The 18,332-nt window shown below is 38.9% G+C and overlaps 1 protein-coding gene across 1 annotated transcript in view; it reads right to left on the bottom strand.

Annotated features, from left to right (window-relative positions):
* CDK7 (cyclin dependent kinase 7) overlaps positions 1-18,332 on the bottom strand; it is a 77,311-nt gene that overhangs the window by 36,646 nt on the left and 22,333 nt on the right. The window contains exons 4-8 of the mRNA XM_053701355.1: positions 16,335-16,402; positions 16,071-16,139; positions 14,546-14,656; positions 10,662-10,780; positions 8,604-8,703 (exon numbers count right to left, since the gene is read on the bottom strand). Coding sequence (XP_053557330.1) covers positions 8,604-8,703; positions 10,662-10,780; positions 14,546-14,656; positions 16,071-16,139; positions 16,335-16,402 — 467 coding nt within the window. The remainder of the gene's footprint in view (positions 1-8,603; positions 8,704-10,661; positions 10,781-14,545; positions 14,657-16,070; positions 16,140-16,334; positions 16,403-18,332) is intronic.

Here is an 18,332-nt window from a genome sequence, read left to right as displayed (position 1 = left end):
GAGGGCACGAACTACATCCAGATTGTGTAAAAGACGTTCCTTCTTTGAAGAAGGATTTGGACACAAGGATGGGACAACAATCTCTTGATTGATGTTCCTGTTAGTGACTACCTTAGGTAAGAACCCAGGTTTAGTACGCAGAACTACCTTGTCTGAGTGAAAAATCAGATAAGGGGAATCACAATGTAAGGCTGATAACTCAGAGACTCTTCGAGCCGAGGAAATAGCCATTAAAAACAGAACTTTCCAAGATAACATTTTTATATCAATGGAATGAAGGGGTTCAAACGGAACACCCTGTAAAACGTTAAGAACTAAGTTTAAACTCCATGGTGGAGCAACAGCTTTAAACACAGGCTTGATCCTAGCTAAAGCCTGACAAAAGGACTGGACGTCTGGATTTTCTGACAGACATCTGTGTAACAAGATGGACAGAGCTGAAATCTGTCCCTTAATGAACTAGCTGATAAACCCTTTTCTAAACCTTCTTGTAGAAAAGACAATATCCTAGCGATCCTAACCTTACTCCAGGAGTAACCTTTGGATTCGCACCAGTATAGGTATTTCCGCCATATTTTATGGTAAATCCTTCTGGTAACAGGCTTCCTAGCCTGAATCAGGGTATCAATAACCGACTCAGAAAAACCACGTTTTGATAAAATCAAGCGTTCAATTTCCAAGCAGTCAGCTTCAGAGAAGTTAGATTTTGATGTTTGAATGGACCCTGTATCAGAAGGTCCTGTCTTAGAGGTAGAGACCAAGGCGGACAGGATGACATGTCCACTAGATCTGCATACCAAGTCCTGCGTGGCCAAGCAGGTGCTATTAGAATTACTGATGCTCTCTCCTGTTTGATTTTGGCAATCAATCGAGGAAGCAGCGGGAAGGGTGGAAACACATAAGCCATCCTGAAGTTCCAAGGTGCTGTCAAAGCATCTATCAGAACTGCTCCCGGATCCCTGGATCTGGACCCGTAGCGAGGAAGTTTGGCGTTCTGGCGAGACGCCATGAGATCTATCTCTGGTTTGCCCCAACGTCGAAGTATTTGGGCAAAGACCTCCGGATGAAGTTCCCACTCCCCCGGATGAAGAGTCTGGCGACTCAAGAAATCCGCCTCCCAGTTCTCCACTCCCGGGATGTGGATTGCTGACAGGTGGCAAGAGTGAGACTCTGCCCAGCGAATTATCTTTGATACTTCCATCATTGCTAGGGAGCTTCTTGTCCCTCCCTGATGGTTGATGTAAGCTACAGTCGTGATGTTGTCCGACTGAAACCTGATGAACCCCCGAGTCATTAACTGGGGCCAAGCCAGAAGGGCATTGAGAACTGCTCTCAATTCCAGAATGTTTATTGGAAGGAGACTCTCCTCCTGATTCCATAGTCCCTGAGCCTTCAGAGAATTCCAGACAGCGCCCCAACCTAGTAGGCTGGCGTCTGTTGTTACAATTGTCCAGTCTGGCCTGCTGAATGGCATTCCCCTGGACAGGTGTGGCCGATGAAGCCACCATAGAAGAGAATTTCTGGTCTCTTGATTCAGATTCAGAGTAGGGGACAAATCTGAGTAATCCCCATTCCACTGACTTAGCATGCATAATTGCAGCGGTCTGAGGTGTAGGCGTGCAAAAGGTACTATGTCCATTGCCGCTACCATTAAGCCGATCACCTCCATGCATTGAGCTACTGACGGGTGTTGAATGGAATGAAGGACGCGGCATGCATTTTGAAGTTTTGTTAACCTGTCTTCTGTCAGGTAAATCTTCATTTCTACAGAATCTATAAGAGTCCCCAAGAATGGAACTCTTGTGAGAGGAAAGAGAGAACTCTTCTTTTCGTTCACTTTCCATCCATGCGACCTTAGAAATGCCAGAACTAACTCTGTATGAGACTTGGCAGTTTGAAAGCTTGAAGCTTGTATTAGAATGTCGTCTAGGTACGGAGCTACCGAAATCCCTCGCGGTCTTAGTACCGCTAGAAGGGCACCCAGAACCTTTGTGAAGATTCTTGGAGCCGTAGCCAATCCGAATGGGAGAGCTACAAACTGGTAGTGCCTGTCTAAGAAGGCAAACCTTAGATACCGGTGATGATCTTTGTGGATCGGTATGTGAAGGTAAGCATCCTTTAAATCCACTGTGGTCATGTACTGACCCTCCTGGATCATGGGTAAGATTGTCCGAATAGTTTCCATTTTGAACGATGGAACTCTTAGGAATTTGTTTAGAGTCTTTAAATCTAAGATTGGCCTGAAAGTTCCCTCTTTTTTGGGAACCACAAACAGGTTTGAGTAGAACCCTTGTCCTTGTTCCGACCACGGAACCGGATGGATCACTCCCATTGTTAACAGATCTTGTACGCAGCGTAGAAACGCTTCTTTCTTTATCTGGTTTGTTGACAACCTTGACAGATGAAATCTCCCTCTTGGGGGAGATAATTTGAAGTCTAGAAGGTATCCCTGAGATATGATCTCTAGTGCCCAGGGATCCTGAACATCTCTTGCCCAGGCCTGGGCGAAGAGAGAGAGTCTGCCCCCTACTAGATCCGGTCCCGGATCGGGGGCTCTCGGTTCATGCTGTCTTTGGGGCAGCAGCAGGTTTCCTGGCCTGCTTGCTTTTGTTCCAGGACTGGTTAGGTTTCCAGCCTTGCCTGTAACGAGCAACAGCTCCTTCCTGTTTTGGTGCAGTGGAGGTTGATGCTGCTCCTGTTTTGAAATTCCGAAAGGGACGAAAATTAGACTGTCTAGCCTTAGCTTTGGCCTTGTCTTGAGGTAGGGCGTGGCCCTTACCTCCCGTAATGTCAGCGATAATTTCTTTCAAACCGGGCCCGAATAAGGACTGCCCCTTGAAAGGTATATTAAGTAATTTGGACTTAGAAGTAACATCAGCTGACCAGGATTTTAGCCACAGTGCCCTGCGTGCCTGTATGGCGAATCCTGAGTTCTTAGCCGTAAGTTTGGTTAAATGTACTACGGCCTCCGAAATGAAAGAATTAGCTAGTTTAAGGACTCTAAGCCTGTCCGTAATGTCGTCTAGCGTAGAGGAACTAAGGTTCTCTTCAAGCGACTCAATCCAAAATGCTGCCGCAGCCGTAATCGGCGCGATACATGCAAGGGGTTGTAATATAAAACCTTGTTGAACAAACATTTTCTTAAGGTAACCCTCTAATTTTTTATCCATTGGATCTGAGAAAGCACAGCTATCCTCCACCGGGATAGTGGTACGCTTAGCTAAAGTAGAAACTGCTCCCTCCACCTTGGGGACCGTTTGCCATAAGTCCCGAGTGGTGGCGTCTATTGGAAACATCTTTCTAAATATTGGAGGGGGTGAGAACGGCACACCGGGTCTATCCCACTCCTTAGTAACAATTTCAGTTAGTCTCTTAGGTATAGGAAAAACGTCAGTACTCGCCGGTACCGCAAAGTATTTATCCAACCTACACAGTTTCTCTGGTATTGCAACAGTGTTACAATCGTTGAGAGCTGCTAAGACCTCCCCTAGTAGTACACGGAGGTTCTCCAATTTAAATTTAAAATTTGAAATATCTGAGTCCAATCTGTTTGGATCAGAACCGTCACCCACAGAATGAAGCTCTCCGTCCTCATGCTCTGCGAGCTGTGACGCAGTATCAGACATGGCCCTAGCATTGTCAGCGCACTCTGTTCTCACCCCAGAGTGATCACGCTTGCCTCTTAGTTCAGGTAATTTAGACAAAACTTCAGTCATAACAGTAGCCATATCTTGTAATGTTATCTGTAATGGCCGCCCAGATGTACTAGGCGCCAAAATATCACGCACCTCCCGGGCGGGAGATGCAGGTACTGTCGCGTGAGGCGAGTTAGTCGGCATAACTCTCCCCTCGCTGTTTGGTGAAATTTGTTCACATTGTACAGATTGACTTTTATTTAAAGTAGCATCAATACAGTTAGTACATAAATTTCTATTGGGCTCCACCTTGGCATTGGAACAAATGACACAGATATCTTCCTCTGAGTCAGACATGTTTAACACACTAGCAAAAAACTTACAACTTGGTTATAATCTTTTTTAGCAAAAAACGTACTGTGCCTCAAAGAGGTACTAACGATTAAATGACAGTTGAAATAATGAACTGAAAAAACAGTTATTGCATCAAATTTTAAAACAACACAACTTTTAGCAAAGGTTTGTTCCCATTAGTAAAAAATAACACTAATTAAATTTGTACATAAGAAAACAAAACAACGTTTTTTATACACAGTCACTATAAGAATTCTCACAGCTCTGCTGAGAGAATTTACCTCCCTTCAAAGAAGTTTGAAGACCCCTGAGATCTGTCAGAGATGAACCGGATCATGCAGGAAATATAAAAGTAGCTGACTGGAATTTTTTGATGCGTAGCAAAGAGCGCCAAAAACGGCCCCTCCCTCTCCCACACAGCAGTGAAGAGAAACGAAACTGTCACAATTAAAGCAAAAAACTGCCAAGTGGAAAATAATGCCCAAACATTTATTCACACAGTACCTCAGCAATGTAAACGATTCTACATTCCAGCAAAAACGTTTAACATGAGAATAGTTATTAAAAGGATTAGTGACCTTTAACACAGTAGTTCCGGTGAAATACCATCCCCAGAATACTGAAGTGTATACATACATGTCATTTTAACGGTATGGCAGGCTTTTCTCATCAATTCCATTCAGAAAATAAAAACTGCCACATACCTCAATGCAGATTCATCTGCCCGCTGTCCCCTGATCTGAAGCCTTTACCTCCCTCAGATGGTCGAGAACAGCAATATGATCTTAACGACTCCGGTTAAAATCATAGTAAAAAATCTCTGTCAGATTCTTCCTCAAACTCTGCCAGAGAAGTAATAACACGCTCCGGTGCTATTTTAAAATAACAAACTTTTGATTGAAGTCATAAAAACTAAGTATAATCACCATAGTCCTCTCACACATCCTATCTAGTCGTTGGGTGCAAGAGAATGACTGGGACTGACGTAGAGGGGAGGAGCTATATGCAGCTCTGCTGGGTGAATCCTCTTGCATTTCCTGTTGGGGAGGAGTTATATCCCAGAAGTAATGATGACCCGTGGACTGATCACACATAACAGAAGAAAGTTAAATTAGCAGTGAGTTTTAGTCCTTCAACAAAGAATAAATTATTGGGTAGTATCCCCACTGCCAAACCTAAAGAATTATAGGAAAAAAGGTTATTACATACGACCTGTATCCCTGTATCGTGGCTGGATGAAAAGTTCTGTCTGATGTGGGTGATGTTGCGGGTCTAGTTGGTATCAAGACCTGTTCCATGGAATTAGATGGGAAATGAGGTCCTGAGCTTGCGGATTTAGGAGTTTTATGTGGGGAATTGTTTGTCAGCTGAGTGTCTCTAATGGAGAATTGGCAGTCCTCTGGGTGGATGATGTTGAGGTGAAGACTTTTGTTAAATCTTGGCAGGTCCTCCAAAGACGTAAAGTGGCAGTTGCATCTCCGCTAGAAGCAATGATGCTGACCGGGAATCCCCACCGGTAAGGGATCTTCTGCTCCCTCTTCTTCTGCAGCGTAGCTGGGCTTAGGTCTGCAAATATCTGGATATGAATACCAGCATGCATGACCTTTTGTTTTTGCCTGGTCTGCCGCAGGATTTCTTCTCTATCCTTGTAGTCCAGTAACTTCCCAATTATGTCCCTGGGAAACACCTTTGCAGAAGGTTTTGCCCTTAGGACCCTGTGAGCACTTTCAATGCGTAGGTCTGCAGTGCTTTTTGGGCCTTTGAGGGTCCTGAACAAGTCCTGGAGGCATCCTTCAATGGCATTTGGTTGAATTGACTCTGGAAAAATGAAGGTAAAGGTGTACTGAGTGGGAGTGTAGATGGAAAACTGTATATCTGCCGATTGGCGTGCTCCAAGCCACAACACTGTAAATGCTTGTTAAATAAGGAAGCTGATCCCTTCGCACAGGGAGATAGCCTATATATATTCCGAGACCTGGATTAGGGGTATTTTAGTGCGTGAGCCCCGGTCTTATGCCCTGTGAGCCCCAGGTGGGTGATGAAAGGCCTAGCCAGTTGGTGTGTGTTAGCACCTATGTGAAAGCAGGGTTGGCGCACCTCTTTATGCTTACAGAGACCTCCAAGCGTAGCAGCCGGTTTGTAACTGTTGCTGGTCTGTGTGATGCCAGACTTTCCCCGTGTAGGGCCGCACTTCCGGTTTCGGAATAATGGCTTCGTTTTTTTCCGGGGAGTCCTGATTTTGCCGTTTTCAGGTCCAGTGTGCTCACGGAGCTATTAGCCACCTCTGGTGTCGGTTTTGAAGCGGCCACTTGGCGTTTTTTTTTTTTTTTTTAAGGCGGTTTGGCAGTGGGGCTTAGGAGCTACGTAGTTATGTGGCCATCTCCCTGAACGGCCATGCTCCGCCCCCAATCTTCCAGTTCTTTTGATTATAATGCACTGTGTAACTTTCACAGTAACTTATTTGTAGGTTTTCTTGAAGCTTACTAAGCACTATTGGTTTAATTAAGTCATTTTTTACGACATGTACACCAACACTGGTTACCCTACATATCATTAGCTATATGCTTGTCTTGTCTACTTGATGTGATGTTGTACTTGACAGGTTTGTGATCTATGCTTCACTATTCATCAGAAAATTGCTTAATTAGGTGATCTGCTTATCCTGCTTTTTTGTTTATCGATTGTTACATAAACTTACGTGTAAGTGATCCCCTCTCAAATAAATATATTTTTTTATTTTTTAAATAGACAGTGCAATAAGTACTTACTCTTTGCCAGTCCCTTGACTCATGTGACCTCTTGCACATGCTCAGTAGTAGCTGGTCCCTCAGAAGGTGCATAGAAAAAAAACAAAACTATGTACCATTTTGATAATTGTCAGAAGTAGGTTTAAACCAAATCAGCCATCATTTCATTAATGGATTTTATAAAAATCGGCAAGGCGTAAACCTTTATTGCAGCAGGGCTGGGAAAGGAGTCAGTTTCACAAATCTCCCTTTTAGAGGCTGAATCAGACAGGACTACAAAACCAGTAGATCTAGTTGAAGAATTGGAAATTAAAGGTTAAAACTTTAAAGGTTAAAACTGCAGATTTAGCAAAGCTTCTCTTCTTGCTACACTTCATTATACAGGGCACATGAAGGCTTAGTTTGGGCCTAGGACTGCAAGCAATTAACAAGTGGGGCTGAAAGCAGAGAGGTAGCCATAATGCGGAGATTCGAACACAGACTGGGGTTAGGCAGCAAGTAAGACGTAATAACTGCATTGCTGAGGTGGTGCTACACACTCTACAGGAACTACAGTGGCTAAGGAGCAATAGCATCATGGAGACAGGTACACAAACAGAGTTCTTCAGCTCCAATGGTCAGCAAAATGCTTTTTTACCCATAATGCAATGCAAACTCACAACAGACCTTTACATGAGGCATGACATGCCCCAAGATGGAAGCGCACACAGGAGCACTCTTAGGGAAGCCCCAGTGGAACGTAGAACACAAGCACTGAAAGCAGACAGATACCTCAGAGACCTAGCAATACTCTTCAACTTCCCTTGAAGGTAAAAAACAAGGAAGAAGACACTTCGTTCTGTCCCAATTTTACACAAAACTAAGAGTAGGAAGATTCTGGTGTAAAATCTGTTCATTATATAGTGGCAAGCATGGCAAAAGGTCAGTTGTGTTCATCCTTCATAGGAGGAAGGTTCTCTTTGGTAATTATCAGCCAGGGAGAACAAGAGCACGTGATACAGAATACTATTAAAGGGACACTTTCATGATTCAGATAGAGCATGCAATTTTAAGCAACTTTCTAATTTACTCCTATTATCAATTTTTCAACATTCACTTGCTATCTTTATTTGAAAAGCAAGAATGTAAGTTTAGAAACCAGACCATTTTTGGTTCACAACCTGGGTTGCGCTTGCTGATTGGTTGCTAAATGCACCCACCAATAAACAAGTGCAATCCAGAGTCTAAACCAAAAATTGGCTGGACCCTTAGCTTTGATGCCTTCTTTTTCAAATAAAGATAGCAAGAGAACGAAGAAAAATTAATAGGAGTAAATGAAAAAGTGCATGCTCTGTCTGAATCATTAAAGGGACAGTCTACACCAGAATTGTTATTGTTTTAAAAGATAGATAATCCCTTTATTGCCCATTCCCCAGTTTTGCATAACCAACACAGTTATATTAATATACTTTTAACCTCTGTGATTATCTTGTATCTAAGCCTCTGCATACTGCCCCTTTATTTCAGTTCTTTGACAGACTTGCAGTCTAGCCAATCAGTGCCTGCTCCCAGATAACACTGTGCACGTGAAGTTATCTATAGGAAATACGTGAACTAACACCCTCTAGTGGTGAAAAACTGTTAAAATGCATTCTGAAAAGAGGTGGCCTTCAAGGTCTAAGAAATTAGCATATGAACCTCCTAGGTTAAGCTTTCAACTAAGAATACCAAGAGAACTAAACAAAATTGGTGATAAAAGTAAATTGGAAAATTGTTTAAAATTACATGCTCTATCTGAATCATGAAAGTTTATTTTGGCCTAGACTGTCCCTTTAAATAAAATAAAAAATTGGGTTTAGTATCCCTTTAATAATAATAAATAACTTACCCTGAGAAGGAGCTCTGCTAGAATACATCCCACTGCCCACATATCCACTCCCACACCATACATTCTGGCACCAAACAGTAACTCTGGAGAACGATACCACCTATAAAAGACAAACAAAATAAATTAAAATGTATTGTTTGCAGAACATATAAAAAGACCCATATGCATATAATTCATCCAACAAAAGAGCTCACTAAACTTTTGCTCAGTGACCGAGGTTAACTTCTGCTTGAACTCCTCTACTGGGAAAGAAGTCAACAATCTTACTGAGTTGCTGCTCACTTCTCTTCCGCTGGGTGACCCTGGCCATGTGAAAATATGCTTGTAGATTGGCCGGAGAAGCAGCTGTGTTCTGTCACTTTAGTAGTGCTCTTGAACATAGCATTTGAATTGTGGAATATGAAAATCTCAAAAAAAAGTGTGTATGGATTAGGAGTTTATTAGAGCTCGTTTGAGAGGAAGAGCTACAACACACTGCAGTCCTCACTAGTAACCAAGGGGTTAAATACTTGCAAAGGTCCCACAGAAAAGGCTATGAATCATGTTTGTACATAATGATAAATTCTGTACAAGCTTTACCCATCCAACTAACAATTATATGGGTTTTCTTTAACCGTAAATGTAATTTACAATTTACTAGATCAACCTATTTAAAAAAGGGACAAACAGTTTATAAGAGAGGTCACTTGTACTTCTAGGATGCATAGTGATCACCTGCTCCACAGGATTTTAGGGAAAATGTTCTCTTCTATTAAAGGGTGCTATTACAAAACCCTCTCACATAGTTAAATGGCCATGATACTAATTTGAAAGGGGGGGGGGGGATTCCCTCTTATGAATAAAGGACATGCATGTTCCCACTGTAGCTGTAATTAACCCCTCTACTATAAGCCAGGGAGATTTTATATCTTCATGAGGGTAAGGCTCTTTCAGATCAGACCATTGATGTAAGGTGACCCCTCTTTCTATTATAACACCATTAGTAGGGGATTGCCATAAAAAAAAACAAATACACAAAATGCCCAGAAATGAAAGAGGGGTTATCTTCCAAATGACAGGTGTCATTGCCCTCTGAGTGTGGGGAAGAAGCATACATAAATTAATCAATTCTAAATTTCAGAGGAATAACTAAATTTGTCAAATTTATAGTGTAGAGAATATTTTTTTTGCAATTTTCATAGATTATATAAATATAAACATGTTTTATTAAATAAAAAAAACCACAACACAAGTAACTAAAAAATATATAGAAACTCAGATTTCATCATATAAAGAAGGTGAGCTGGGAGTCAGAACCTCCAAAATATTAGGAACACACGGTTTTTTTTTGTGGTTTTTTTTAAAGTGACATGAAATCCAAAACTTTTCTTTCATGATACAGCATACAATTTTAAACAAGTTTCCAATTAAATTTGCTTTTCTTTGTATCCTTTGCTGAAGAAGCTAGCTAAACACATCAAATGAGACAATTACAAAAAGATGTCACCAATTAGCAGCAAGCCCCTAGTGGGCCATTGCTGCTCCTAAGTGTACCTGGGTATGCTTTTCAACAAAGGATTCCAAAAGAACAAAACAAATTGGATAACAGAAGTCAATTTGAAAGTTGTTCAAAATTGTATGTTCTAATGTCTGTGGCTAAATCCCAGTCAAACACTGGAACTGGTATTTAAATATGATGATTACTAATAGTTTAAAACAACCAACTTCTTTTTGTTAAACAATAATGTTGGAATACTCTTCTTTCATATGGAAGAAAAATAAAACGGATATTAAAAGCTCTACTTTGAAATGAATGAACGTTTTGCAGATGTTTTCTAATGTTAATAAACACACAGAAATAAGGATAAAGCCCTTATTTTATAGAACTTTTTTTCAACATCTTTATGCATGTGGAAGATTATGTTTTTCACCAAGTTTTTTTGATCTCTTTAAAAAAAAACAAAAAAAAACAACAATAGCAGCAATTTTCACCTCTAACACTGGTGCATTTCTATGCAAATTAAATGGTAATAGAAATATATTTTAGAGCACAGCATGCTCGTACTTTAAAGACAATACCTTGTTACCACTTGATGTGTATACACTCTGTTTGGACTCCCAAATGATTTTGCCAGACCAAAATCAGCCAATTTAAGTACCCCATTTTCATCAAGCAACAAGTTATTTGGCTTTAAATCCTACAAGGAGAAAATATAGAAATATAGAATTATGCAGGTCAGCACATATGTTTAAACACAAGCCATCATTTTATTTATATATTATTTCTGGACTAATAAGACAAATTAAAGTGAGATATAGAATATATATATATATATATATATATATATATATATATATATATATATATATATATATATATATATATATATATATATATATATATATATATATATATATTATATATAATTTTCCACTTCTTGATTAGAGTTTGAACTCTGTATTCTCAATTCCTTGGATATCTATTTATATCCCTTTCCTTTTATACAGTTCAACTACCTTTTTCCCCACAGATCCTTTGACAATTCATTTTCTTTCCCCATGACTCAGAATCCAGAAACATCAGTAAAGCATTGGATGAAAGATGCAAGGGTCTGTCAGGAGTCCAGAAACTCATTGACCTTTTATACACACACACTAATAACAAGCAAACAGATCACAGGTGAGTATGGTTACCTTTAATAGCCATTCAAACTCCTTGTGTCAACTTGTGTGCATGTTATCAGGCCAAAATCACCAGGGTATGTAAACTTTTGATCAGGGTCATTTGGGTAGTTTCTGCCGTCATTATGATTTAAAAAGAGTAAACACAGTTGATTGATAATAAATGGATTCAACCAAACACTAACCATGAGTGAAAGAAAAGTTTGTGTTATTCATATTCTCTGAAAAATGGCCAAGAAATCATAAATTCTGCCAGGGTATGTAAACTTACGAGCACAACTGTATATATATGTAAATGAAAAATTTACTTTTGAAGTGGGCAGCGGAGCACAGGTTATTCGAATTTCATATCTATATAGTAAGTTATAGCGCCACTTCATTAGAACTGATTAAACTCCATCTAAAATATCACTAACATTCAGGATCTAAACAGGGGAGAGTTTACTATAACTTTAAAAGCCAAAACACCACTGGATTCACTTATGCAACTTCAGATAACCCCACAATCTGATTTCCTCTTGCTCTCGTTCCTCTAGTCGCATGTATGCTTTACTTTATACTAGGATATTTAAACCGTTACTGCTGTCTTGTATACTTATTGTGTTGCTCTAATGGACAATATTGATTACCTATTTTGACATATTGTAGGAAAATCTAGTTCTTAGGGCAGACTCAATTTCTAAAGGGCAACCTTCCATGTCTCACTGTCACTTAGACTTAAAGGGATAGGGAAGTCAAAAATAAACTTGCAGCAATCAGATAGAGCATGCCATTTTAAGACACTTTAAATTCACTTCTATTTTCAAATGTGCTTCGTTCTCTTAGTATCCCTTGTTAAAAAATGAATATGCACATATCACACTAGTGGGAGCTGCTGCTAATTGGTGCCTGCACACATTTGTCTCTTGTGACTGGCTAAATAGATATGTTCAGCTTCCTGTCAGTAGTGCAATGCTGTCCCGTCAGCAGTGGATAAAAAAAAAAAGAAAATGTTATAATAGAATTAAATTAGAAAGTTGTTTAAAATGGTATGTTCTATCTGAATCAAAAGAAAAGTTTGGGGTTTAATATTCCTTTAACAGCAGCACTATTAAAGGGCACCTACAGACACGTGTGCACACACAGGCACATCAAACCACCTGTACTCCTGTCCCATGTAATCCACTCCAACCTTGTGTACCAGCCATATAATCACTACTAAGCACCAGCCTTCCTGGCATGATTCTGTCTCGTGGGTGGTAAGAAACAGCCAGCTTTCACAAAATAAAAATTAGTAAAACACCAGCAATAATAAACTACTTATAAGCAGCAATGCTAACATTTTTTTAACAGATATTTTTTCTGTTAACACTGCAGCATAGACAGAGGGCACATAATTCACCTGCAGGGACTTTACCAAACAGGCTAATTGCACTATAAACATCACCAGGCAGCCTCCAAGTTCAGTTCTCCTTGAACTATAAAGCAAGTCCCACACAATGAAACAGAAAATGCCCATCCAGACCAAGCAAATATGCAGCTGGGTGTGGCTGAGAACGAGAAGCCACTGCACAAACCACAACCCAGTGTCACACCCTCCTATCAAAGCAAGATCGTTTATTTCCTCACAACGCATTTGCTGTGTTAAGTTTGTCTGCTTTCTCCCCTGCAACTAGGAGAACGGTGACACAGCCACTGCATGAATCAAGTTCTCCTGCTCTTGTAGTACTGATAGATCTGCATCCCACCAGGTGATAGACATGCTGTAAGCATTGTGTTTGAAACCTGCCCCTCCCCCCCGCCTTGTCAGAGAAGAATGTATTACCTTTATTGCATTCAATGTAATTGTATCTTTTTTAAAGAATCTATATTCGATCTATTCATTACAATGTTGTAGTGTTTAACTCTTTTGCTGCTAAGCCTTTTCACATAACTGTGCTAAGCAGAATGAGTTTTTTTTTGCTGGTTACACATTGTAAGTCATGTTTCACTAGTTTCACTGAGTGACCCACACAAATTATATATTGGGGTTTTTTTCCAGCAGGACCAACAGATTCAGAATATATAATTATTATATTTTATTGCGGGTGAAAAGGCTGCAACAAAAATGTTATCCCCTTCCCGCCGTTAGGACGGCATGGAACATCCTAGCCATTTGACTGTACTGAAGCCATAGACGTCTACTGAATGGGATCACGGGCTGGAGGGGGTGCCTAGCGTCATAGGCACTCCCCCTGACACAATCCCATCATTGAAATCACACAATCACATGAACGGTCGCCTGATCTCAATTTTGACTTGTTTACATCAGAACTATGTTCCAATGTAGACAAAGTACTGTCAGGAAAGGGTTTTATTTTTATATATATATATTTAAAAAAAAAACCAAAAAAAAACAGACACACACCTATATTTTTGTTATGATTTTAGTAACATTAAAAAAGCCAGGTGACCACTGTTGCTACTGTGATTGCCTAACTAATTTTTTTTCAGTGGTATTTAATATTGCATGAGGGGTCCATACAGGCTTTTGGGAGTTGTAATAAAAACTAGAGGGATCCCTTGTGCCATAAAATAAATAAAAGCACTTTTTTGCCAGGTGATTGCTGACATTTGTTTGTTTTTTTCTAAAATGGGACCTGTCCACTATAAAATAAATCAAAAATGTTTACAGAGCCCCAATAAAAGTGTATTATATGTCCCTAAAGCTACAGTTAAATGTAAAACCTTATGTTTTTACTTTTTAAAATGTATTTTTTTTTTTTTATTATTATTTATTTATTTATTTATAGGAGGAGTTACTTTTCAAGACCCCTACAATTTAAAAGAGCAAGTGATTCACTTTCAAATTAGTCTTAATTGTCTGTAGCTGGTAAAGGAGCTGAGATCGAGGGGTTTGAATCTCCTCACCCATCCAGCTCCCTTACCAGCTACAGTGGCACTGCCCCATTGTGATGTCATCATGCTTGTGGTGAAGTTACCGGCACTCTTATTAATAGCTTGGCAGTACCGCCCACTAGACAACCAAAAATCTCTGGACTGTAGTGCGGGGGATCGCCAAGAACAGCAATACCCTTTGCATGACGAGAATGCCTAGTTATGCGTACACAGGCTGCTACGAAGATTAAGAGGATGCCTTCTTGTGCATATAAAAGTTACAAAATTGATTTTAAATATTTTCTATGGTCCCATTCTAATCTATTTGCATTCATTATATGATATTTTAAACAATACATGCAATAAAAAAAAAACAAAAAAAAAAAAAAACTGCGGCCTGAGGAATGTGCTACGGAGCCACTTACTCTGTGCAGAATCCAAAGATGGTGTAGATACTCCAAGCCCTGCAGAGTCATCAACATATAGGACTTTATATGAGCTGGGGTTAATACCAAACTAGTATCTTTTATTATAACCTAGGGTGAACAAAAAAGCAAAGTTAAATATAAACAATATTTAATTAAGGATAAAATATAAATATATACACACACTTTTGCATAAAAAAAAAATTTTTGTTGGGGGGGGGGGGGGGGGGGGGAGGAAGAGAAACACACAACAGCTATAAAAATACCTGTATTGAATTATACACAGTGTACAGATTATTACCATGGCACTTGTTGGATTAGCTTTTTATGTTGCTTTATAGCTTAGACTTGCAGATATTAGCCATGTATATTTTTCCATATTAAAAAAAATTAATCTCTTTAAAAATATTAAATTTGAGTTTAATGTCCTTTAAAACTATATACAATCACTTATTAAAGCAATGGAGACTGTATACTTGCAGGGGTTTATTTGGCCTTAAAAAGGCAAACATTTCCTTTTGTGAATCAGATTTGCTTTGTTTCCCTGGTATTCTTTGTTGAAGAGATACTTAGGTAGGTGTCTGGGGCACTACCTGGCAGGAAATATTGCTGCCGTCTAGTGCACTTGCAAATGGATAGCAAAAGTGCTGCCATATAGTGCTCCAGACATGTGCACGCTCCTGAGCTTACGTCCCTGATTTTAAACAAAAGAAAATAAGAACAAAGACAATCTAAGAGACGTAAAATAAGAAAGTTGTTAAAAATTGCACGTGGAAGCAAATGAAATAGAAGTAAATTGGAAAGTTGTTTAAAATTGTATGCTCTTTCTAAATAAGGAATCTCTAATTATGACATTACTGTCCCTTTAAATCTTTATATTGGCAAACTGTCTACCAGTACCTAAGATGGGGATGAGGGAGAGAAAAGAGCTATTAGGTAGGGATCAGGGGGTGTGAGGTGTCAGGTGGGAGGGTAATTTCTACACTTAAGCTAAAATTAACCTTACAAGCTACCTGATTAACCCCTTCACTCCCGGGAATAATAGAAGTGTGGTGCACAGCCGCAATTACCAAATGGTAATGGCAACTATTTCTGAATAAAGGGGATCCCAGAGAAGCTTTTACAATAATGTGTTCCACGATTGCACAAGCGGTATGTAAATAATTTCAGTGAGAAACCCAAAGTTTGTGAAAAACAATAAACAAATTTTTATGATCGCATTTGGCAGTGAAATGGTGGCATGAAATATACCAAAAAAAAATTAAATATATAGTTTTGACAGGTAAATTTAAAAACAAAACAAAAAACAAAGGCTCTATTTCTATTTAAATGGAGTGATAGCAAAAATGCTAAAAATTATATAGTATTTTGGGCAAGTTCTTCTCTGAAAGTCCCGGTAGTGAAGGGGTGCACAAACCATTCTGACTGAGAATTTATTTGAAAGCAGTAGACTTCCCAGTGCCTTGGGTAACAAATGCAAAATATACTTTTTCTAGTTGATAAAGTGTGAAAAAGCTGCACTTACCTCAAGATCAGTTTCCATAAAATCAAACACTAGGCTGATGTTGGACTTGTGGCCAAATGCATCTAAAAGCTGTAACAGAACAAAAACGGGAAAAAAAAAATACTTATATACACACACACACATACACAATATTGATTAAATATTGAAACAAGTAATCAATAACAATGGATACTCAGTTGCTACCTGTAATGTAGGCTTCCCACATTAAATTGCAAGTTTGCTTTCTAAACTACCGATAATTCATTTAAAAGAATTCATACTTACACCAATAATATTTGGATGACTTAATTCTTGCAGCAATTTAATTTCTCTTAATGCTGTTCTGTTAATACCTGTAAATAAAATTATAGGATTTATAATGTAAAAAAAAAAATCTTATCTCTTAGTTATTGTTCTTAAAAAGGGACAGTTGAGTAAAAATTAAAAACTTTCACAATTCAGAAAGAACACACAATTTTAAACAAGTTTCCAACTCACTTCACGTGCACATTCTGCTGCTACTGAGCATGTGCAAGATTAAGAGGATATACGTATATGCATTTTGCAATTGGCTGTCACATGATGCATTAAGAAGGAAAATGTAACTAACTACATTTGTCAGTAAAGATCTACTACTCATTTGAAATAATAAAATAGGTTCTTTTGTTTTGTCTATTTATTATACAGTTATTGATTATGCAATTCTACTGTGTTTAGTGCTCCTTTAAATGGACAGTAAATATTTCACAACTGTAATAGAAAATTCTTAATTATGCATAGTTAAATTATAGGAAAAGGAGAGTTTTCTTTACACATTGACAGTGGCAAGCCCTGCTTTCATCTCTAGACACAAGTCAGGATTGGCTTATCCAAATAAGGAAAGTGGTGGGTGGAGCTTGACCACAAATAATTACAGCTAACGAGGTGTTAAAGTGCAATAATACATTTTGAGTTATGAGCCTATTCTAAAAAGGGTCAACTGAGATAAAACAGTGTGTGTGAAAAAAAAAAAACAAAAAAAAAACTAATAGGTATTTTAATAAAATTTCAAAAAATGTGCAAAATTACACTATAGGAGTTCCCAAGTGAAGCTTGCTCCACCCCCCACAGTGTCTTACTCCAAACCCTGAGATATAATGTAACAAAGTGTGCATGTGAGAATAATTACCTATGCAAGTAAGGGGGGGGGGGGGGGTTTGAGTAGGGATATCAGATACTGCTATTGTTTTTTGCCAAGAGGCTAGCTTGTTTCCATGGAGATAATTTCACATGCTTTCCGAAAGCTTCAGCATTGTACAGTGCACTGCTTTAGTCAGGTGTCATGTGACTGTGCATGTGTACATTCTGCCATAGCTATGGCCTGTATTGCACCTTGAATATAGGTAATGTCCATGCTGCAAACAAAACTATGCCTGAATTAAAAGGGACATTATACACTCAATTTTTATTTGCATAAATCATAAATGTTTTGTAGATGATCCATTTATATAGCCCATACAATTTTTATTTTTTTTTAATATATGTATAGTTTTGCTTAACATTGCTGTGATTTTCAGACTCCTAATCAAGCCCCAAAGTTTTAGGAAAATACTGAGTTATACCTTCTCCAGTTTGCTCCTATTTGTTTAAAGAGTCTTTTCATATGCAGAGGAAGGGGAGTGTGTTATTTACCACTTAGGGCTAGATTTATCAAGCCCCTACGGCAGCAAGTTCTCACAAGAACTTGCTCGCCGTCATTTATCAAGCAGCGGTCACCAGTCCGACCGAGGAGATTGACAGCTCCTGCCCATGCGCGATTGGCTGTGCGTGGGCAGGAGGAGAGATCGCACGCAAGAGCAAAATTGCGCTTGTGTGCAATGTTAAATTACCTACGGGTAATTTCGCCTCAACTATGATAAATCTAGCCCTTAAAGTGGGTGTTCTAGCTACCTTTTTAACAGAGCTAAACTGGGATCTTCTAAGTAAGTTTTAAAACTGTTTCATACTGGATTTTTATATCAGTATCTGTGCATATTATTCTTTATAGTAGTGTCTATTACATGCAGTTATATGAAAATTGGTGTATACTGTCCCTTTAATGAGGGTTAAAAAAGAAAACCATTTAGCAGGTAAGCTTTGGCTGCATTATATATTTAGAAACTAATGTTAGTTCATACTGTTTTATGTCCCTTTAATCTGTTCTAATAAGGTTCAGACTCTGTTTATAAAGTTAATCTTTTAGAAGACATCAGAAAAAGGTTTTAAAATTACAAGGTTTTTAGGGCCCCTTTAATATGTACAGAA

The sequence above is a fragment of the Bombina bombina genome, chromosome 2 (genome assembly GCF_027579735.1).
Source record: "Bombina bombina isolate aBomBom1 chromosome 2, aBomBom1.pri, whole genome shotgun sequence".
Classification (NCBI taxonomy): Eukaryota; Metazoa; Chordata; class Amphibia; order Anura; family Bombinatoridae; genus Bombina; species Bombina bombina.
The sequence above is the reverse complement of the archived record's forward strand: the minus strand, read 5'-3'. Positions and strand labels throughout refer to the sequence as shown.